The 23,042-nt window shown below is 39.9% G+C and overlaps 2 protein-coding genes across 4 annotated transcripts; one reads left to right on the forward strand and one right to left on the reverse strand.

Annotated features, from left to right (window-relative positions):
* Positions 1-1,352: 1,352 nt before the first annotated feature.
* Positions 1,353-8,028, reverse strand: HSDL1 (hydroxysteroid dehydrogenase like 1). Of its 2 annotated transcripts, none has more exons than XM_080411157.1 (5): positions 7,898-8,028; positions 6,775-7,007; positions 5,708-6,153; positions 3,515-3,742; positions 1,353-2,067 (listed from the first exon to the last, which is right to left on the reverse strand). In XM_080411157.1, exons 2-5 carry the CDS (start codon positions 6,992-6,994, stop codon positions 1,966-1,968), a joined length of 996 nt encoding a protein of 331 aa, XP_080267283.1. In that variant the 5' UTR covers positions 6,995-7,007; positions 7,898-8,028; the 3' UTR covers positions 1,353-1,965. The 2 variants fall into 2 exon arrangements, with proteins under 2 accessions (XP_080267283.1, XP_080267284.1); XM_080411158.1 differs by lacking the exon at positions 7,898-8,028 and adding an exon at positions 7,758-7,897.
* On the forward strand, positions 8,029-22,941 carry DNAAF1 (dynein axonemal assembly factor 1). 2 transcript variants are annotated; one of them, XM_080411130.1, is made up of 13 exons: positions 8,029-8,163; positions 8,624-8,836; positions 9,753-9,888; positions 12,443-12,534; positions 13,353-13,574; positions 14,327-14,493; positions 14,752-14,873; positions 15,440-15,654; positions 16,815-17,075; positions 17,699-17,808; positions 20,426-20,494; positions 21,660-22,011; positions 22,325-22,941. In XM_080411130.1, the coding sequence occupies exons 2-13, from the start codon at positions 8,713-8,715 to the stop codon at positions 22,429-22,431; spliced, it is 1,977 nt and encodes a 658-aa protein (XP_080267256.1). In that variant the 5' UTR covers positions 8,029-8,163; positions 8,624-8,712; the 3' UTR covers positions 22,432-22,941. The 2 variants fall into 2 exon arrangements, with proteins under 2 accessions (XP_080267256.1, XP_080267257.1); XM_080411131.1 differs by lacking the exon at positions 8,029-8,163 and adding an exon at positions 8,200-8,356.
* Positions 22,942-23,042: the final 101 nt, after the last annotated feature.

Here is a 23,042-nt window from a genome sequence, read left to right on the forward strand (position 1 = left end):
GCGCCTGAGGGGGGGATGGGATCAGAAATGTTCTACAGCTTCACGTTTCGCAAGTTTTGTTTAAGCCCTTGCTGAAAATAAATGCGTTTGTTTACATCCCGTTTGCAAACAGGCATAAGTCATTATTGCAACACCCAGTGCGTACTTGTGCACAACTGAAGCAAACCGCTCTCAGGGTCGGCTGGGGTCAGCAACAAACAGAACCACTTCGGGGGTCCCTGCCTTTGATGCCCCCCGCCCTTCTCTATACCCCCAAAAAACCACCTGAGAACACAGGGTTGTAGCAACTGAGCAGTACAAAAGCGTGGAAGGACAGAGCTCCTTCCTTCTAGAAATCACAGCCTGAATTTCCCCTCCAGACAGTACATTCAAGCATGAGTACGGTGCTCAACATAACATTCATTATATTAAACATCACGACTTTTTGAATTTTTGGGGGTGGGTATTTTGGTTTTTTAGGTGTTTGTGTGCTCAGACTTTCTTTTTTTAAAAGCATTAATCAGCATTTCACATGATAAAACTTCGTAAACAACTTAATTCGAACAGATTTGTACCTGGTCGCTTACTGGATGAGGATGAGTAATACTACATTGCTCTCTGCAAAACCTGCTCATAAAAATGTCATGGGGGACATCACTATCAGAACTCAAGGTTCTAACACCACCAGCCGAGAGCTAGAGGAACAACAGCCAGGCACTTCATAATCATGACTGCATTATTCAGCTACACAATGCAACTGTTGTATATTCTCCGATCAGGGATTTCAGGGAGGTAGCTAGCGTAGTATACCCACCTCCCATTGTCACCCTTAGGAAATACAGCACCATAATTTTCAAGTAAGAAATACTAGCCCAAAGGAGGGGACAACGCCCCTTGAGTCATGCTGCTGTGTAAGATACTGCATAGGTAGTTCATGGGTTTGATATTTCAGTATAACTTTAAAGAAGCAGTACTAACGAGCTCACGATCACATAAAATGCACAAAGATTGAGAACATTCTTCCCAACTCATGTCCCTCTTTCAGGTAGCAACTAAACATACACAGAAAGGACAGCTTTCCTGACCGAGATGTGAAGATTTACTGGCCTGCAACACATACGAATTGTCTATAATACCAGACGACATAGAGTAAGTACATACACAAACATTTATATAAACAAAAGCATCAAAATCATACAGCACCAAAAATTCAGTAAGTTTTTTTATCTTAGGAAACCAATCAGTATTTTTAAATTAAAACATTACTTCATTATTTTCCTTTAGCTGATGTGTTTTTACATTCTTTATTCAATTCTCCAGCCATATTTCAGATTGCTGAAGTTATATTTGAAGTATTACCAAGATCATTCACATTTGGAATAAGAAAGCATACGAGTTTATCTCCAAATTCCTTTACAGCTCTGTAAGACCTTTTCAATCATTTAAACAACCTCAAAGTCAACAGTACCTTGCCAGACACCTTAATTTTTATGAGCTCCTTAAATAACATCATTCAAGAACAACAACATTTGCAATTTAAACATACAAACATCTGCTGTTAGAAGACAGCAAAGCTATACAAAACTACATATTAAAGAATACAGTTGACTGGAAATGTCTTCTTGAACAGCATCATTGGGGGGAGCTGATTTCTGGCAAATTCTGTTAGCTTTGCAAGTTGACATTGTGTAGCACTATACAAGATAGTCATTAACTGTCAATTAAAACTGTACCTGCTCCTGTGCAATTACCTTTAAGAGAATCAGCGATTAACCTGCACAAGATCAGCTCTCTGTCATGGAGGAATGCAGCAGAGCTGCTATTTAATACAAGGATAGAGAGAGGATCCAGACTTCTGATGTCTAAGTTACGTGTAGCTTATTTACAAGGTATGGATAAGTTACAGGAAGTCCACCACGCTTCACTAAACATTTTTGCAGCACTCGATCAGAATAAGTACTCATTATGCAGGACATCTGGATACTCCTATTTCACTTTGCACGTTAAAGCTTCCTTGCGTATAATTCTAAAAAAATACATTGCAAACCATGCCCAGATCCATTCAGGTAGCTGCTCACCCAATGTGAACTGTGGAGAGACACAGACAGACAACAGAAGAGAAAAAGAAGAAAGGAAGGGACAAATTAAGACATATTCCACTAAAGTAAACAGTTTCTCCAATTACCAATAAAGCAAGGCAAAACCTGCTTGAACATCAGCAGCTAAGCTTTACATTCAACCCACTGGGAGTAAACATATTTAGCCATTTTGGAAGTAGTGTCCACAACTGAATAGTTAGGTTCTGCAAAAAAATCCTGAAGCGCTTTGTCAAGTTCACAACAGTAATACTGTCCACTTCCTTTTATTGCCACATCTTGCCAGAATCCTTCCAGTCCCTTTTATTCCTTTTGGACTAATCCCCACTTCTTCAATTTCCTCTACTCAACCTATCGAAAGCCACTAGTTAGGGACACATGATATGTGACCAGTGTTCCTAAGATTACTTTGGAGCTGTCATGGCTTAACCCCAGCTGGCAACTAAGCACCACGCAGCCACTCGCTCACTCTCCTCTCACCCAAAGGGATGGGGAGGTGAATCAGAAAGGAATGTTAAACCACAGGGTTGACATAAGAACAATTTAGTAAGTAAAGCAAAACCTGCACATGAATTCACCACTACCTTCCATTGGCAGGCAGGTGTTCAGCCACGTAAATGAAAGCAGGGCTCTATCATGCATAATGGTTACTTGGGAAGACAAATGCCACAACGCCAGATGTTCCCACCTTCCTTCTTCCCCAAGTTTATATACTCAGCATGACATCATATGGTATGGAACATCCCTTTGGCTAGCTCGGATCACCTGTCCTGGCTGTGTCCCCTCCCACCCTCTCGCTGGCAAGGCCCGAGAAACTGAAGTCTTTGACTTAGTATAAACATTACCCAGCAACAACTGAAAACACCAGTGTCCTGTCAACGTTGTTCTCACACCAAATCCAAAACACAGCACTGCACATGCTACTAAGAAGAAAATTAACTCTTATCCCAGCTGAAACCAGGACAGGAGCCCACAGTCTGCTCCCAAAAATTACAACCTAACATATGGAGGACCAGCTTCCAGGTAGCTTAGAATAAAAACACGGGTTTTTTTTTCCCCTGCTATTATTCCATTCTTCCTACCCACTCTTCCCCAAAGTGGAAAAATGCTCAATAAGTTAAGATTAAAAAAAGCTACTTCTGTTCACAGAAGACTGTGTAATGCTTGCCCAGTGTGCTTTTGAATAAAAAGTTGTTTCTTTCCCATTTTTGCTGTGCATTTCAAGTGGGAATTGGATTCACTCTCTCATCCTAAAAATATGCATACCCAAGCATAATTTTCTAAAGCAGAATTAGTGACAAAATACAGCACAAAGTCTGTAAGTCCTACAATATATATTGCACTTTTTCAGAATACGAACAGCTTTCATTCGGACTCCTAAGCAAACATCTTATTTACTTCTATTGACACACATGAAATAGTTAAACTAATTTTATTACCTTTATTGCATGCTTCCAGTAACCAGTAGTCCTGGTGGATAACCCAAGAGTAGAAACAGCATGACTAGCATACTCTTCAGCAGAAGGAAAAAAGAAAGATCTTTTTGATGTAACACTGCTGCATGCTACCATTTTTGTAGCAATTACAAATGGCGTTAAACTCTGAACAAAAATTCCTTTTGAGGCATACTCATAGTGTAGTGCTCTACTGAAATAGTCCAAGTAGGTCTAGAAAGATAAAAGCAGATAGGCATTTTTTTTTAAAGTCAAGTCCCAAGGCAGAGTTTTGTTAGAATTACAGAAAAGTTGTAACATATTCTACACATCAGCTACAAAACCTTGAAAAAATAGTATAAAAATACACATTTCAAGTATCATCAACATTTCTTTTTGTTATTTGTTTACTAAAAACCTGCAACAGTAACTTGCAGGACAAAGTGACTGCTTAATTCTCTGATGTCAATTTAACGATCTGACAATTTCTGCTTAAAAACAATACAGAAACATTTATTTCATCTAAAACAAACACCTTGTCTAGTTTGAGGGCATCACAAGCTAAGTATATATACTACTGTCAAAATGATAAAATGAAGTCCCACTCTTTAATAGATTTACAGGTGAATTTCATATTCAACTGATCTTCCCCCAGAACCTATGTTAATTACTTCCTGGGACTCCCTTGTGCAAAATTAAATATTAATTTGTTTAACTGTAGCTCTATTATCTCCTTTAGCTCATTTTACTTTTACAGAATAACAAAAAAAGCGCACAAGCCTGATAACTGGGAATGCTGGAATCAAACAGACAGAAAAATAAGCATGGCTCACTCTTACCAAGGCAGCATCACCGACACCACGCTAAAGCTACTGCTGTGCCACCACAGCCAGTTACCCCCAGGAAAAAACATTTTAGACTCAGCTTGTGAGTGAACATGTTCCTGCTCCCAAATGGCCTCGCAAAAGCACCATTCTTCTACAAATGCTCTTACACCTGCTTTAGGAAAGCAAAACAAACCGACCCCTTCAAGCACTATGCACTGTTAACACACAAAGAGACTAAGAATGCTGCTAGAGCAGCTTGTTTCCACTTCTGTGCCAGTGTAATTGTTCAGAGGTCAGGCTTTAAACTGCACTGCTGATCGAGGATTTGGATTAATGATGGCAGCCAAAGAAACCTTGGTTACATTTGGTTTTGTTCTTTTTCATTCAGGTAATTTGTTTTAGTTCAGAGTGCAGTTCTGCATACACTTAGCATAACCAAATGGCAAGATACTCTGCAACAGAAACAGGAATCTTAAGCCAATTCCTATACTGACAAAAATCTTCAAGGAGTTTTAGACCTTGGGTAATAAGAGCTGGTTTTGCTCCAGGCAAAAGAAAGCACCCACAAGAGCTATCCCAGGAGCAAGACTGCATAGGTGTTAGACTACAGCTCCCACCAACAGCTGGGAGCAATAATCACTTGTGTTTAGACACCAGATCTAGGTGAGATCCTTCTACAATCTCAGTTGCTTTTGTGGATTCAGCAGCAAGTCATCCAGCATAAATCCACATCCCCACAAGCATTAGTACTTCCAGAATCACCCAGCTTCCCCATCCTAATCATTATTGACTGGATCTCCTCAGGAAGAGTAATTGGGGGGGGGGAGTACTTTTCACTTCTCCCAAAATATGGTACAGGAAATGGTGTAAGAAACCTTTTTCTGCCCCTTGGTGTTAGGTGAAGCAATGGCTTGATTTGCCAACAGTCCTCTTCACAGTGGTGGCTTAAGTACGAGTATAGCCCCTCTTGCTACCCAATACTAGTGTGTAAGTAACTTGAGGTATGTCTGCACAGGTCAGCTGAAGAAGAGGGAAATTAAATTCTTGGCCCTTCCAATGTGTCACAGAACTGCCACTATGCTTTGCACATCATTCTTCTGAGGAAGGTAACATTTTTCCTAGAACTACTGCTATGCCACAATTAATAATCCAGATAGCACTGACTTTGGTACAAAGCCCAGCATTCTTAAGCATAAAGAGTTTACTGCTTAGTACATGTAACATTCACCTCCAATATTTGAACAAATCCCTGAAAAAACTTGAAGTATTTTGATATCCTTGCTGAATAGGTTTAAAAAAACACAACAAAAAAGCCACACAACCTATAATCTCCTTTGCAGCGCATACCACTAAACGTTACAGCCCAACTTACTTTAGAGGCTCCATAGATTGTCAACATTGGTGTTGGCTGACAACAGGATGCAGAAGAAATGTTCACAATTGCCCCTTTCTTCTTCTCTGCCATGCCCGGCAGCACAATATGCATCATCATGTTAGCAGAAACAATATTTACGTTGATCATGTCCCACAGAATATCCTCAGAGAGATTGGTAAAATAGTCTGGGTAGGGATAAAATATTCCTACATTATTCACCAAAATCCCAATTTCTCTATCTTTCAGAGCCTCCTTAATGGCCGGGTAAGGCTCACGACCCTTGCTGAAGTCAGCTACTATAAAATCTGTTTCCACTTTATAGGTTTCAGATATGCTTCTAGATACAGCCTCCAGCTTCTCTTTGCTTCGGCTGATTAAGATGATGTTGACACCACGCTTTGCAAGTTCTTGGGCATATGCCTTCCCAATACCATCTGTGCCACCTGTAATAGAAAATAAAACACCAAGGTGAAAATCAGAGCAGCCCCAGCCTCCAGTTTTGGCAGTTCTTTCAATTATAGCTTTATTCTCTTCTCTGAGATCATGTGGCACTGAATCTGCTGATCTCAAAGCCGCAACATTAAAGACAGTGTTGTCAGTAGCAACGTTCTGCTATCCCGCGACATACAAGTTTTATATTTTCTATGACAACAACAGAGAGCTTAAAGTAGAACCTTAATGAAAGGCCAGGATGTCAGAGATATATGACTTAAACCTTGCTGAAGAACTTGAGCACGTATGAAACCCCACAGGAAAAAAAGGATCTTGTCTGTATCTCTGTCTACGCTGTACACGTTCAGGGTGTACCTTGCAAGTTTTGGGAAAAATTGCTCTGTGATTCTTTCCCAGCAGTCAGTCAATATACTCAGAACGCCAGTCTCCTGAGGAATTTAATTTATTTTGGCACTGAACAACTGACACTGCTCAAGCAGATTAACTCGCAACCAAAGATCATACAGGTCCCGGCTTATGACATAAAGCTCACTCAGCAGTGCAAACTAGCAAGCTTTACAGTACTGGCATGTTTTATAAACCTAAGCAAATACACTGCTTCAGTCTCTTACCAGTGACCACGGCCCATTTCCCATAACGCTTGACAAGATCGATCTCACCACCCAGCTTTGGAATTAAATGCAACCTGATCATGCTGTAAGTGTCAATCGCAAGAGACACACACTTTCTGACTGTGTACCAAGCTCCAACTATAGCCAGGGCCTCTATGTAAAAATTGCAGGAACGACTGATCTCTCTGTACAAGAGGTAGAAACGATCCACTGCAGCCATGGTGATCACAAGCCTGGAAAAAAAAAAAAAAAAGACAAGAAAAAGACACAGGCAATTATTACAATTGCCTCTTGGGCCATGTAAACTTTTCAGACTGAATGGATAACCTTTGAGATTCAGCATGTTGCAGTCTGAACACCATTTTGATGCTGAAAAGCCTCAAGTCAGACTGCTAAAATTTGGGTATGACCTACCATCAGCCTCACTGGTTTAGCCATTTAGCCCTTATCCAAGGGTTTAATTACTGATCAGTTATCCTGCAATAACACTGATCAAGGATACTGTAATAAAACAATTCGAGGCCAAGCAGACTGGGGAAGCTCAGCACATAAAAACTAATTTTGGAAGATTAAGAACCACCTATGGAAGAGGCAAGGGTAACCAGCAGGAGAGGGCTGAGCACATGCGAAACAAGGAGCTCTTTCAAGCACAGAAAGCTAGATGACAGAGAACGGAGCTGAGGGGCAGGAGCACAGCTCCGGGCCCCAGCACCACCAAAGCACCAGCCATTTCCCAGCAAGGCCCCGTGCCTACCGTGGCAGCCAGTTTTGAGAACCCTTGAGCCACGGGCTAGCACCGTGTGTCAACCCCACACCGCACATCGGCTTCCAGCACAAAACACTACCGTGCCCCACATGATTTTCACAAGTAAATAATTTTGAAAAACAAGCGTAAAACCCAACCGCCGCTGCCGCTGGTTGCTGCGCGGCCGTTAGCCGCCGCCCTGCCCTCGCTCACAGGCCGGCCCGCCCGCAGGCCTCACCGCGCCCCCGCCGCCAGCCCCGCTCACAGGCCGGCCCGGCCCGGCGCCTCGGCCCCTCGCTCAGCCCCAGCCCTGCCGCTCCCAGCCCGGGGCCTCTCCAACGGAGGAAGACCCCCCACCCCGCGCCGCGGGGCCGTTACCCGCCCGGAGTCCCGGGGCCGCGGGGCCGGGCCCTCCGCCGGCAGCTGCGCGGCACCGCCAGGAGCGGCCGCGGCGCCTTGTGGGCCAGCGCGGCGTCGCCATGGCGACGGCTGAGGCGGTTGGGGCGGCTGTCCGCACCTCAGGACCGCCGGCAGGAGCAGAGTTCCAGCCCCTCTGCCCCGTCCCTCGCCGTTTATATCTACCCGGTGCATACCGCGGCGAGGCCGGGAGCGGCCCCCACCCCCTGCGCCGGGGCCCGGCTCAGGTAACGGGAGCGAGGGGGGGGGCGTTAACGGGAGAAAGAGCGGTGCGCTCTAGGAGACGAGGCCTGTCTAGAGACCTACCGACTTGTAGCGGCGAAAAGCGTGTGGGGGGAAACGTGACAGCACCTGCAGCCTCGTGAGGAGACTAAAGTTTGCCTCAGGAGCCCGCCCGGCTTGCAGCGGGGCAGGCGTTACGTAAGAGCGGGCTGTGCCTCGAAGGGCCACCATCGCTGCGTCACCATCGCTGCATCCTCTGCTCTGCAGCTTCCAACGGAAAAAAGTGACTCTCTATTTAGAGAGGCTTCTTGGTGGTGGTCCTGTGTCCCCTGCGTGGGATCCGTGGTGGGCAAGGTTTAAAGTAAACTCTCCCTGCCTTTTGGTATCTCAACAGTGAGTAGACCCAGGCTGCCAACTCCACACAGGCTTCATAATTTGCTCATACTGGTCTTTTATCTGTAACAGGTTCTCCTACTAAAACCTTTAGGTGTTTTATCTGGAAGAGTTGAATTGTACATCAAATACTGACGTTTGTCTAAATCACAAATCTTAAAATGCAATCACAAACTGGAGACTTGGACAAAGGCCTTGGAGGGGAATACCTGGAGGGAGAATCTCTGAACACCACCAGAAATGAAGCTACCCACACAGAAAACGAAGGCAATTCTTTCAACGCAGGTGAGCCCATCCAGCTGGCTCACTAGGACTCATGTAGGGAACTTTAGTTTGCATAAAGCCTAGACATAAACTCTGTCATTACTCACATGGATGCGTTACGAGTTTATTCTTTCTCCCAGAAAAGTCACTGAAAATCTTGCCGTAACTGAGGCTTACTCAACTGCTATCTGCTTGTGCTTCCTCCCTCCTTCTGTGTCTTTACTTTTGTCTTGCTGGAGGGATACCTTGTCCTGTGTTGCAATCATACAGCTAGCCTGACCTCTGAATGTTTTAATGACAATCATATTTAAATGAGCTGGTACAATCATCTTGCTTGTCTCTTTTTAAGTGCATACACTACAAGTGCAACTAGAAGGTGCAGAGCAAAAATCTGAAAAGAAAAGTATTGAAAATGCAATTAATCAAAGGCAATCTACAGACAGGTTGAATGATTACAGCCCTGGGTATGCTTTCCAAAGTGTACAAAAGGGTAAATTTGTAGAAGAGCTAAGCTAACAAACAGTGCTTGAGATGACTCTGATATGCTGCTACTGTAGTCTCTCTACCTGCAAAGTTAGCAGCCTTGTTAAACTCAAATCATCATTAATTAAATGTAACATATAGTGGATGTCTAAGAACACATTGATGCCAGTACTTAAAGACCAGTGCGTACTACCTGACTTCCAGATGTAAAAAAAAAAAAAAAAAAAAGTGGATTTTAACAGTTTATTTTGCTACTGCTTATTTTACTACTTTGCCCTCTACAAAAATTAAGCTTCCTTTCATATAAAATGTTGGCAAAAATCTTGGTTAGAGCACTTATTTTCTGGAAAGTCTCATTCAACTGCTCTTCAAGATTTCTCTAAAGTAATTGCCAACATGACACTTTTTCCCCACTGGTGCTTCTAAACTGCAACTTGTTTTCTTACTTATAAAGATATTAAAACTCAAGAGAAAGCTATCAGCGGTATGTCCAGAGCAAATCAACAGAATGGACAAAAATCAGATGGTGATCACAAATCTGTAACCAGCTCATCCAGTCAAAGGACAGAAGAAGAGCAGGGCTGTGTAAGGTAATACATTATTTGTGGATGTTTTCTATTTAAATCTTGGCATCACTGAAGTCAATGTGAGTTTTGTTATTCAACATGTCAATTCAGGAGAACAATTTCGAAGGTGAATTTAAGAATAATCAATAAATCAGGAATTAGTGATAGTTCCAGCATTTGTACAGCTTTTTTTAATGGCCACAGTAGCAAACGGCATTCTGACTTCATGATGTAGTCTATTTAATGGATATGTAGAAAATTGTGCAAACTCTTTTGAGAGTCATTTGTTGGTAGAGTTGACCATTTCTCAGCATCAATTCAGACAATGTATTGTATTAATTCATCACTAGGTAAATATTACAGTTGTCAGGATAATTTTCAGCAGAGGAAATCCAGAGGTACCTCAGGTAGTTGACAATAAGACACACCTCCTTTGTAAGCTTTGGCTCTGATTTTGGTCCAGCCTAAACCAGCATATGCTGCAATGAAGGTTCGTTAATAGTTGTGAAATGGGATTATTCTTGTGTTATCTCCAATTAAGCATGTTGCAAGCAACTAATAAAATTAAAAACCATATTTGGTACTACTTAATAACATTGTTGAAAGTCTGGTCACATGGGTTAGTTATGGAGTGATATATAAGGAACAATGAACATTTACCCTCTATACCTGCTTACATGTTGGTGAAACTTCCCAAAATTTATCTTGCTGCTAACTTTAACGTAGCTGTTTTATTAAGGACAGTTACAGTCCTTTAAAGTCAAGGGAAAGACTCACTGAGTTACCAGGAGGTGGATTGGACTGTACTTACATAGAAAACTTTATTCTGGGCTAATCATCCTGACATGCTTCAGAATTAAGTTCTTGTGAAGAGTGATGGCAGACAGCAATAACTGCACGTAAGAATCAGTGTTTTGAAGGAACACATTTTATGATTTTATAACTTGCCTGAGGATGCTAATAATTTTATTAAATGCTACTACAAATAGCACAGTGAAAAACAGTGGGATATACTGCAAGTAGCTAGCATACAGTAATGTACCTGGGTTGACAATACAAGAAAACAGCATGTATTTAAAGATTTTGCTTAAAGTTTAAAAATCTTTTGTTCCTTCAGAGGTTTGTATTGGCCACATTTAGTTTACAGGGCAGTTAGAAGCTGACAATCATATTTTGTATTGTCCCAGGAACTCAATTGACTAGTTGACAGTATTACAGTTTTGCTCTTCAGCAATACTGAGATTTGTAGTGTAGTAAGTAAATATATCTAAAAGCACATTCATTATGAAAGGTTTAATTTCAATGCATTTACTCAAGTCTTTTTGTTATTTTGAAAATATCTCCATGCTAAGAAAATCTTACTGTTACAGACCTTAGGCCTGCAAATACTTATGACCACAAATGCAAAGTTTGATTTGCTCATATGGAATTGAGAAGTAGAAAATAATTTTGGATCATTTAGCACTGTACTTCTGCAATATTTCTTTAAGTGAGGGGTATCTACTAGAAGTTTTATTCTGGAATTCTGTTTTACAAAATCTAATCTTCCTAAGCAAGAAGATACAGATATTTTCTGCATGGAATGTTTTTGCTAGGTGTTTTCCTCATGGGTTCTCAAGTTATTTGTCTGTAATGTTACTAAATTTTATGTAGCCGAAAAACAGTTCCCTAGCAGAGACTTTGCAAGAATAACAGGACACTATCAACTATAAACCTGTTGATCCAGTGTTGTCTAGCACAGGGTCCCCAGATAACAGCGTAACACATCCCATCAGCAGCTTTTTGCTGTGATCCATTTCTATTTTAACAGTTTTCAGGCCACCTGTGTACATACCCACCACTTTGGGGGTTTTCTGTCTGCTGACTGCTGTGTGCAGCTGTGGCCTTGTTTGGCTGCTGTTGGCTGCAACCCAAGTGCTTTGCCCCCGCAGCCCCTGCCGTTTCACACTGTAGTTTTCTGCCCAAGTCCTTTTGCCAAGTCCTCTGCCCCTGCCCTGTTCAGCTGCAGGCCACAGCTTCCCTGAGTAACCTTTTCTTGCTTCTCACTTGCATCCCAAAAGGAGTGGAGATGAACATTAAGCAATTACAACTGAACAGGTATTACTCATTTTCTTTCTGTGGTATTCCTAACCAATCACAGTTGTGTATTAAAACTGTCTTGAGTGCTATTTCAGAATCAGCATTTCATTAAAATGTTAGGTTGGTAACTATTGAATTTGTAGTCTGAGAAAAATATTGCATATTGGCTATGCCACCAAAGATCCTGCACCAAAGCAGCAAGGAACGGAGGAAAGAATTGGAGAGGAAGGAACCAGAATCTAACACAGGATCATGCTGCTCTTTTCCAAGAAGGCAGACTCTTAATTCCTGACCCACTCTCCTATGTAGTTTCTGTTTTTCAGCAGAAGAGCTCACTTCAAACAGGTAGAAATGGAAAGCTACTCTAAAGAAACCTACTTTTTTTTATTTGGAGTGTAGTCTTGAAAGCTGTAGCTATTTCTCTTACATAAAAGAACATTTCAGAATGTGCACTGAAATACATTTTTTGTTTTGCTTCTGCTTCCCATTATTATTTTAGAATGACAAAAAAGATTCTGAAAGACATCTGTAAACAGCAGAAATTATACTTGACCCCATGCTTAAATGATACACTTTACTTGCATTATAAAGGTAAGATATGGACATGACTATAGATTTATTACTCTTAAGTAGTGTTTTAGCAGAGAATTATGGCTTACTGAAGTAAGGTATCTGATAATTCTTTTAAATTAGAAACATAATTTTATATAATAATGAAACAGTGAAACAAAATGAGTCAATATGAAAGTAGAAAAGTAAACTGATTATAGACTTTACTTTGTGGAGTCATTCAAAGGATCAGTAGGAATCAAGGGATGTTATCCCTCCCCCCCAAACAGTAGTCTGATAAATGTCTTTCAGACGAAAATAAATATATTTCTTCTTAAGTGTGTTTGTATAAAGAAGCTGTTTTCCAGCTTTGAGAACTTTTTTACTGCCAAATAAAAATGGTTAGGAAGAAAACAAACAGTAAAGACTTGCTGTACATTATCAAATACTACTGAAACAAGAAGACGTTGCTAGAATGAACATGGATCATCCTCTTGTGATCTTTGAGCAGGTTTTTGCATGATATGGTTAGCTTGTTCAGGCTAGTGTAAGAATTGTTTTAAATAAATAGGACATGCTAAATCTACCTTCTGCATTTGGCCTTGTTTTTGCTATTTTCTCAATATGTATTATTTGAGCATCTAAGGGACTGCACAAGATACAGACCAGAATAGGTGCCTATATGTTTTTGCCCTTTATGGGCCAGGTACTGTACTATTAATTCAGTGGAAATATTGGCAGCAACTTTAGTACAGGTGTTCTCACAGGCTGTTTCAGCAGCACTGGTTTAATGAAATTTACTTTATCAAAGACTTGATTTTAGCCAATGCCATTTCATTTTAAAACATCTTTTCCTGCAGGATTTAAGCGCCTGGAAAATCTTGAAGAGTATACTGGATTGAAGTGTTTATGGCTGGAATGCAATGGCTTAACAAAAATTGAGAATTTGGAGGCTCTGACAGAGTTGCGTTGCCTCTACTTGCAACTCAATTTAATTAAGAAAATTGAAAACCTTGAACCCTTACAAAAGCTGGATTCCCTCAATATCAGTAACAACTACATTGAGACCATTGAGAATCTCTGTAAGAACTTTTGGTGCAACATGTTTTAACTGATAACGAACCCACATTCCCAAACTGTGACTAATCTATGCTATTATTAGTGGCACTAGTTTCAAGGGGTTTTTTAATTCATGTTAAAATTTTTGCACAATATCCCATACCAAAGTCCTCAAGGCTTTTATTGAAGAGTCACACCTATGTATTTTGTAATTTAATAGATGGGAAACCAAAGGAGACATAGTAATTACATTCACGTGGATACCTAGGACATTTAAGTAGCTTTTCTTCACTTCTTAATAACATCTTAGTACCCATCTGTGTGGCAGACAGGCTGACAGTCTAGTTTTCACCATTTACTTTACAGTTAAGATGTGCTTTGGCAGTTGCAGACTGATTACCACATGTTTTATGTCTGTTACAGGACCTACTCCATTTTCAGTAGAAAATAAAAGAATTCCTCTACATTATTATTTGTGTACATTGGGAGTAATATGAAACACAAGCTCTTGCTTTTATGTAACTGACTAGTTTGAAACACGAATTAAAAGCAGCCAGCATCCCAAACCCAAACAACTATTTTTCCCACAGTGAAGAAAGCAGCTTTTGAGACCTAGCCAAAAAGTGCATATAACAGAATATCAAATTCAGGAAAAAAACTCCCAATTCAATATAAACAATTGTTTTGAGAATGCAGTTTTCTACTTGCTCCAGAAAGCCCTCTGTGAAGCAATGACACTTACCTTTCCTTTTGTTGTAATGTTCTTGTCTGACAGCTTGTCTGAAAGTCCTGCAAACTCTGCAGATTGCTCACAATAAGTTACGGACAGTGGAAGACATACAGCACTTGCAAGAATGCCCAAGTATTTCCGTTCTTGATCTTTCCTACAACAATCTAAGTGATCCAAGTATTATAACTATTCTGGAGACCATGCCTAATTTGGTAAGCCGAATATAGCTGAGGGTTTGTATCACATATGTGGATGAATCCCATTAAATGGTTTTGCCGGGTAGTCCAGTGCACAATAGCTATCAGTCTAAAAGGAATGTTATTGAACATTATTTGGTTCATTGTAGATTACCTGTAGCACCCAGGATGTTCTTGGTTTCACTTCTTGGTTTTGAAACAATCGGGAAAGTACATGTCCAGATTGGGGGTTTTGCTACTCAACTTTAAAAATGGTTTCCCTTCTTTCTCTAGCGTGTGCTGAATTTGATGGGTAACCAAGTGATAAAGAAAATTACTAATTATAGAAAAACATTTATTGTTCGACTAAAACAACTAACATATCTGGATGACAGACCAGTTTTTCCAAAGGATAGGTAAGAAACAGAGCCATCTTCTTTACACAGCAGTAAAGCTCAAATGCTGATGATCACTCACCCATTTTTTGTTAATGTTGTCATGGAAGAAAAGGAAGACTGACCAGTATAGCTTATTGAGGGTGGGTGACTTTGAGTACAAGAGTATTATACTACAGAGTCCTATATCTAACATACCTAAAAAAACCCCTGTGTTTTTTCACAGGAGAATTAATTCTTGAACAGAATTGTTATATGCCGAGTCTGTAGACCAGGGGCAAATCCTGATTTCAACAGAAATTGAGCAGGTGTCTGGAAAAGCAGGGACAAGATCAACATTCCTGACAGATCTCCGGTGGTGTAATCACCAGCATTTGAATATCTTTGTTTCTTTTGTTGCAGTTCCACATACAAGATAAGATATATGTGCACCCCTGTTGCATATGGGATTGTCACTGCTGTATGGTTGTTTTTTATTCTTGCAGCTATTTTATGCTGTTGCAAGCTATTTTAAGTTTAAGTTAATCTCACATTGTAAAGATAGGCTTTTATAGCTATATTACAGCAAGCTTTTGTGTTTTCATTAGAGCCTGTGCAGAAGCCTGGGCTGTTGGAGGGCTTGAAGCTGAGAGAGCAGAAAGGGAAAAATGGCATACTAGAGAGAGAAAAAAAACTGAAGATAGCATCAATGCTTTAGCAGCGATCCGGAAAAAAGCAGAGGAAAAGAAAAGTCGAAAGTACATGGAAGAAAGGGAGGCAAGTGCAAAACGTGGAAATGGAGGTGCAGCAGACATCCTAGAAGGTTTGTCATTACTAATTTTGAAGATGTCTGTGTCTGCTTCAATTTGAATGTTTAAAATAAATGAATAGTTCCTAAATGTTCAGAAGGAGGCTGATGCAATTTTTGGAATATATTTATGAACCTTATTTCCCCATACTCAATACTTTATTAGTCTTGGTGCATCTTAGATTAACCACAATGATTTTAAGCAATCATCACCTTTCTCACTCCTGATGAAGCAAAAAAACCCTAACAAACCACTTTCTGTCCCGATATTTCAAGCTCTTGTGCTTGTCACCACAGCAACCAGGTGCTAGCCAGGGCAGCGATGCCTCCAGCAGGCATTCATGGGTGGGGGCAGGCAGTTACACCCCAAGAGCGATTCTTCCCCAAGATGCAGAACAGGGCTGGCCTCAATAGCCACTTGGGCTCCAGTAAGATCCAGTGATAACCGCCTCATCAGTCCCTACCCAGGCACCTCTCCACTGCTGCGTTGGCTAAGAGTGACAGCTTCAGCCTAGAGCCCACAGCAGTGGTAATACAGGCAGTAAGAGGAAGGTCTTTAATAATTTGCTTCACTTACTGCCCTTTTTTATGCCAAATTCTCCTGTCACCTTATTCAAGGAGACAGACGTTTATGACCAGAAATAGGTCCCAGCATAACCTTCCTATGTGAAGTACGCACTATGTGAAGTATGTGAAGTGCTCAGGTTAAACAGCACTGAAAGAGTTTTTATCTACCTGATACATTTTGGGGTTTCACGGGCTCTAAAATTAAATGTCGTTGACTTAACAAGTAAAACTTTTTCTGCTAGCATAAAGGAGATGGATAACTTCAGCATTTGTCACTGATCCATCAAAACTCTCAAGCATATATTTAAATATTGTGAGTCTTTTCAAAGTTAACTACAGATACCAGACAATTCTTGACTATAGTGTTTTCTCTAGATGAGTTTTTTTGCTGGGGAACTGTATTTGCTGGGGAGTTGAGACGTGAAAACCCAGAACATTGCTGTAATCTTGGGAGGACTACTGATCCACGAATAGCTGCTCAACCAAAGTAGGAGCTTGTGATACAGGTTTTAGGCCAACCTATTAAGACGATGCAGTAAAGTTGGGATATTTAGAAGGAGTAATGGTAGATTAACTCAGCAGTTTTAAGGAACTTGTTTCTTCTGTAGGAGCGCCTGCAAACTCAGATGACAGTGGTGGAAATTCTAATACATCAGAGACTTCAAATATATCAGAAGAGGAAAAAACTCAAGAGAAGACAGAGACATTTAGAAATGAAAATTTTGATGTTCATGATGAAGTGATAACACTTCTACCAAATAGGGGAGAGAACACAGATTTCACATCCGGAAATATTCTTGCTAGAGTTCAAGAGGATGCAGAAGAATCAAACTGTTACAAATGCTCAAACTTCAACAAGAAGACAGACGGTAATGTGCACAGTGAAAAATCAAACAAAACTGAGGATGCAGAGACAATAAGCCAACCTTAGTGTAGCACTGCCTCTGCTGTAATTGAAACGAACTGATTCATAGATGAGAACAGCCCGTTAGTTTTCCACAGTGACTAGGTGAAAATCAAGTAATACCGGTTAAAATATTCTTTAAATTAAAAAAAAAAATAATTGAGGGCTGAACCTGCAACTTCTGCTATATAAAGGTGGAATTCCACTTCTCAAGTGTACCAGATTTAGTGACAGGACAGGAGAGCTTATGGGTTTCCCTTGCTCCCATGTAACTGTGCAGTCTGTCTGTCAAGCTAAGCTGGACATCACTCTCAAGGTGGTTTTGTGCCTTCAAACAGAAGGCTATTCCATTCTTCAAAATGGAAGAATGCTTTTGTAGATCTGTGGAACATGTTATGGCAAAATGCAAATATTAATTTATACAATGTAAGGGAGCCCAAGAATATGATGGAAGTGCTGGATTCAGCTGTGAATTTTGTAATGGTAGTCAGGTCCCCAGCAGCTTGGTTTTGCAGTGCTTGCTGTTGCAATATAGGAAGTCTTTTTATTCAGTTAGTTCTTTGCATCTAACTATTGTTTATTCTTTAGATCTACCAAGAGAGAAGGCAGCTGCTGAAAAGGCCACACTTCCTGAACTGGACAAATATGCTGAAATCAAACAGATCAAATTAGAGACTCCAAAGAAGCTTTATCTTGATGTATGTATTGGATTCAGATTTTGAGAAATTCAGATTTGTGTCTTGTCTGCTCCCAAATTAATTCTTGTAAGATCCTGCCTAATAAAACTATATGGCCATGTTTCTAAGAAAGGTCTACTATTAGGAAAAGTTAAAGGAAAGAAGGAAAAAAAAAACGAAAAAAGGGAAGTTGTAGGGGTATTCATTCTCTCCAGTAGCATGTATAAAGAACTTTACTACTGCTTCCAAAGTTTATTTTGTCCTTTGGCCATAAGTCACCTGAAGTTGACTGTCTATCTTCATGATTTCTCTGGAGAAGTTAATGAGGATTCTCTTTTAAAAAACAGAAATCACAACAAAAAGAATCCAGTGGATACGTGCATCCTCTTAGGCAAAACTTAAATGAAATATACAGTTGAGAATGTGAACTATTGCAGAAAAAGCATAAGGAAGAAAGAGCCACCCACTCATTGTAAATGTTAGCTAGCAGTATTAGATGTTATAAATTGATTCTCAAATTATAAGTTTTAGGTATATTTCCAAGAAAAGTAGAATGTGCATTATTCACATATATAATAAGTGATTGATGTTCGTAATATGGTCTTCTGTTATCTAAAATTTCTATCTGATGATGCAAATATTTTGACGTTTAACCACATTTAATCACGAGGAGAACATGGATATTGCTGAAAAATACAATCTCACTTCAAAGGAGAACTATTCAATATGCCCTAATTATGACAGTGCTGCTAAACTGACAGCGTCAGATTATGACATAACTAGCAAGAACAAACTTCTGAGGTTATGATTTCCCAGAGCACTTACTACACTCTCTGATCTCTTATACTGCCACTGTTAACTAAATTCTTACTGGAGTGCCTTAGAAAAGTCATTTGTATCTTTTCCATGCTCTTAATTTCCCAGGAAAAAATTCCATCCTGTTAGCAAAGGGCTCAGCCCACTGCTTCAAAGAGCTTACTGCTGCATCCTCCTGTTTGGCTGTTTGTAGTAATAGGTTTAACAAGGATAGTGGAGAGAACTGGCAGCAATTCCAAGTATATACAGTACTATTTTTATAAGCAGATGTTACAGGGTCTGAAATAAAAGCTTTAAATAAATACCAATAATGTAGGTACCCGCAACGTGAAGATCTCATACATTCAATGTCTTTTTTATTTTTGATGCTATATGGCACCATAGCAAGCTCCTTTGCAGAAACTTTTAAGATAGTATAAAAGGAACTCTTCAGCATACACGCATGGGGTTTCTTTTGACACATAAAAAGTGTGACTATTCTAACTCTACAGAAGAAAAAACAAACCCAAATTGCACACTAAGTCAAATTTCAGTGTTCTATGCTACTTCGCTCTCCTGCTGAAATTTAGTAATGGAAGGAGCTTGTCACAACAACCTCCAATACTTACGCTATTGCAGATTTTCCGAAAAGACTTAGTGCTGACATAGCAGGGAATGGCTGTGAGGATGCCAATCGTGAGAAGCTCTGGAGCAGCACTATCGTCTTCATTCGTATACTGGAGTCAGTAGATGGTCTCAGTAGTCATATAAGGGAGAAAAGTGGAGGAGGGTTTGTAATGCGGTGGTTATGACATCCCTCTGTCAAGCAGAAACAAGCTCATGTTGCTGCACATGCCTTGGCAGTGTTTGAGCGACATTCTGTGCAGCTAAACCTGGATAACTTCTATTATCTGCAGTTTTGGTTTGGAACAGGATTGACAGCTATTTCACTTCCCTATTGACATCAAATTCCACCTACTAACGTTGGTCTCAAATCTTAATTTGCACATTTTTAATGCTATTCTTACAAAGCTCTGTGACTTCAGGACATGCCGCACTGTGTACGACCATATCAGAAAACAGAAGTTTCCTTTGTTGACTTTAATTCTGTAATAATCTTCACCATGCAAGACAGTACAGATTAGATGTTCCTGATGCTACTACACTGGGCACCTTGCTATAAAATCATTAAGCTCTAAAAACATCTGAAATTAAAAGGAGACGCTTTTACCAGTATTGGCCTACACTAAAAAAAAAAAATGTGGCAGAAAGGTATTATTTTCTACCTGTGATTTTGTATTCCCACCCTCTGTTTTTTTTTTTCATGTCAGCAAGCAATAGTTGTCTTAGATAATTTTTTCTAATGGAAAGCTGCAATTATTGGACCTATCTGAAGAAAAACAGTTCCCAGCAACAAGTTTGCAAGTTTGCAGTTCTGTATCCTTAATTATGAGCTATGCACAGTAAAACATTGTTTATTAGATGTATTTAGGTTAACAGTTTACAGATAAACAGTTTCAGGTAGACTGCAGGTCTTGATTTGACTGTTTATCTTTTTTCCTTCTTACTCGCACAGCATAGTAGAAAATAACATTCAGTGTGACATTCAGGTTATTGCTTTCCCATCTGCTATTCCTGGAGACAGATGAATTTTACTTTTCCCACATATGCTTAACAGAGAAAACTGTCATCTTGGAGAGGATGACAGTGTGGTATTGCTGGCTGTGGCTTCTTCCCCTGAGAAGCGTTGTTTTGAAGAAGATTCCCAATGAGATAGAAATTTTGTATGTTATCGTTTACAGGAGCTTTTCCCACTGATTAATGATCTTGTGCTTGTCTTCAGGAACTGCCTGATTTAGAAGATCTAGATGTAAATGAATTCTCACCAGAAGAGGAAATCTTTGTTCAAAAGGTAAGATTCGTATTTATTCCAGTGATGAAGCTACCCCAAAGACATCTATAAGTGTTTTGCAAAATGAGGATAATTAAGTTGTGAAATGCTGGTTCTGGAGATGTAATCAGTTATGCATTTATAAACTAAAATAGATGTTCCAGCAGATCTTCTCTATCCACTTACAAGTCTTTTTTAAATTTGATTTTTAATATTACTGCATTGCCAAAATGGGAGAATGAAAACCTAAGATCAAGTAATGCAACAGTTAAGTAAGATTAATTTTTTAGTAGCACTTTAAGACTGCTCTTAAAAGATACTTTACTAGTACTAATATGCTGCGAAGGACTGAATAGAGAAAACAAATTGCCTGCTACTGAATAAAGTCAGACTTTTCAACTGAAAACACAGAGAGATTTAAACTCCTCTGCTCCACTGTGGACTACTCAGGTACAAGGCAGTTTATGGCCACATTAGTGTTGTGCTGTGCTCAAACTAACCTTCTAGGCAAAAGCCTATAAACAAAAAAGAGAAGAAAGAAAAAGAAAACAAAGATTAAAAGCACAGCTTTGATTCTCATGCTGATGTTGACTCATACTTGCCTTGCTGGAGACAGAGGCTGATACAGTACATACAGTACATGTTTTTACAAGTCCCTCCAAGATAATGCAAACTTTTCCTACAGTCAGTGTAAGGCATGGAATTTATTTACTCTTGGTCACAGGCTTAAAACAGCATTGCAAAACGTCTTGGCCAACAAAGCCTCCAGTTAGAAGATAAGGGAAGGGAACAGAGAGGATTATTGAGGGAGTGTTAGCAGCTCTCATGCTCCGAAGCGTGTTCAGTTCTTACGTGAATTCAGACAGAGATGTTAGTCAGGTCCCTCTCTTTGGAGGTGAAGTAATATAGAACTGAGCCCACACGTTGCTGAATTGCTGAAAGAAATAATCTTTTTTATGGACTGTTAATAGTTTAGGCTCAGTTCATCGCTAATGCCTGAGAAATAGTTAACCTAATATTCATCCACAAAGAAGTAGTGCTGTGGGTAAAGCACAACTTCCATACATTTTGGGAGAACAGCACATCAAAGCTGTCAACTGTTATGTGGACCCAAGAGATATTTACCCATCTCTTAGCTTTTACATCTAGAATAATATATTTTCAATTACATTTTCTACCTTTACAGCAGGAGGATCACCCAAAGATTGAAATAATTTCTGAAATGGCAAATGACAGCAATTCTGCATTAGAGGAAAACAATCAAAGCATGTTTGAGAATTCAGTAGAAGAAGTTCCAACACCAATTTTTTCAAATGTGTCTAAGATACATAAAAGGCATGAAAAGGAGCACTTAAGATCCCTTGTTGAAAGCTTCTTTACAGAGCCTGCTGATTCAGTAAGGTACCTGGAGATCAAAGATAAACGAGCAACCCCATCAAAACCCTTGATACAAGAGGTTATCGCTGAGCCCAAGGATAATCTACTATTGTCACCAGTCTGCAATCGACCAGATGACCCAAGCCCATGGGAAGAGGATGGTAAGATTACAGTGACATAATTAATCACAGAGAAAAACGTGGGTGGCACATACACACTAAAAGTAAGGATTCTATTCAGCTCTTGTTGAAAAGATTTTCAGTCCACTGTTAGTTAACAACCACATCTTCCTTTTATTTATGTGGGAATCCTAATAAATTAGGAATTAGAATGTTATATTTTCTTCTTCCGCACAGGATATCTTGCTGAGTTTTATTTAAATGGTTTTAAAAAATTGGGCTCTACATATCTTTTTCCAGTATTAAAGACCAGCAGTAAGTTTCATTTGCCTTTTTCCTTCATGCTTTTTACCAGGGAATGGCAGCGATGGCAAAGTACAGTGCCTGGCTGAGGGTGAAGGATGTCCTCACAAAGCACAACATGACAAGGTCAGTGGGAGTGGATTAGATGAATCACTTTGAAAAAACCCAGACCAAATCTGGAGCACAGTGCCTGGCTGAATGCATGTGGTTACACTCAAAATGCAGAGCTCAGCAACAGGAGCGTTAGTTAAAACTTACATACACTTAACTGTGATGAAAAAACCCCACTGCCTTCAACAGGAGGACTTTGTGTTTCAATCAGTCAGAGGCTGCTGCAGCCTCCAGTGTCCGACCTTCGGTGCAGAACTTTGAGTTATGTTAGTGTGAAGAAAGCCCATAATCCCCCGTAACCCGCAGGCAGCAGGTGCCCTGCATTCCCACTGCCAAAGCTGCTGGAGATCCCTTGGTTCCAAGCTTTTCAGAGCAGCTGGCAGCATTCACTACTTTGAAAGTGAGGGCACTACTGTTTTCAGGTTAAATTCCACTCTCTTATGCCGTTTTTTCCCTTGCATCCTTCATCCTTAGCGTTTCATTACATACATAATTTCAATGCGTAATTTAACATGTTTCTGTTATTTGAACTAAATAAAGATTCTACTTGTAACCATATCTATTTTAACTTGCATCATCTCCTTACCACTATATATTATACCAGATGGACTGTAATGACAAATGGAGATTGCTTCTTAACATAGTGTTTTATGGATCTA

This window comes from Falco punctatus, assembly GCF_963210335.1.
Source record: "Falco punctatus genome assembly, chromosome: 14".
Classification (NCBI taxonomy): domain Eukaryota; kingdom Metazoa; phylum Chordata; class Aves; order Falconiformes; family Falconidae; genus Falco; species Falco punctatus.

Excerpts from the sequence above, each read along its gene's own strand:
- DNAAF1 (XM_080411130.1), top strand. The coding sequence starts at position 8,713 with ATGCAATCACAAACTGGAGACTTGGACAAAGGCCTTGGAGGGGAATAC. Across the intron at positions 8,837-9,752 it reads AGGCAATTCTTTCAACGCAG|ATATTAAAACTCAAGAGAAA; the intron begins GTGAGCCCATCC and ends TTACTTATAAAG. Across the intron at positions 14,874-15,439 it reads CCAGTTTTTCCAAAGGATAG|AGCCTGTGCAGAAGCCTGGG; the intron begins GTAAGAAACAGA and ends TGTTTTCATTAG.
- HSDL1 (XM_080411157.1), bottom strand. The coding sequence starts at position 6,994 with ATGGCTGCAGTGGATCGTTTCTACCTCTTGTACAGAGAGATCAGTCGT. Across the intron at positions 6,154-6,774 it reads GAAATGGGCCGTGGTCACTG|GTGGCACAGATGGTATTGGG; the intron begins GTAAGAGACTGA and ends TTTCTATTACAG. Across the intron at positions 2,068-3,514 it reads ACTGGAAGCATGCAATAAAG|TTCACATTGGGTGAGCAGCT; the intron begins GTAATAAAATTA and ends GTCTCTCCACAG.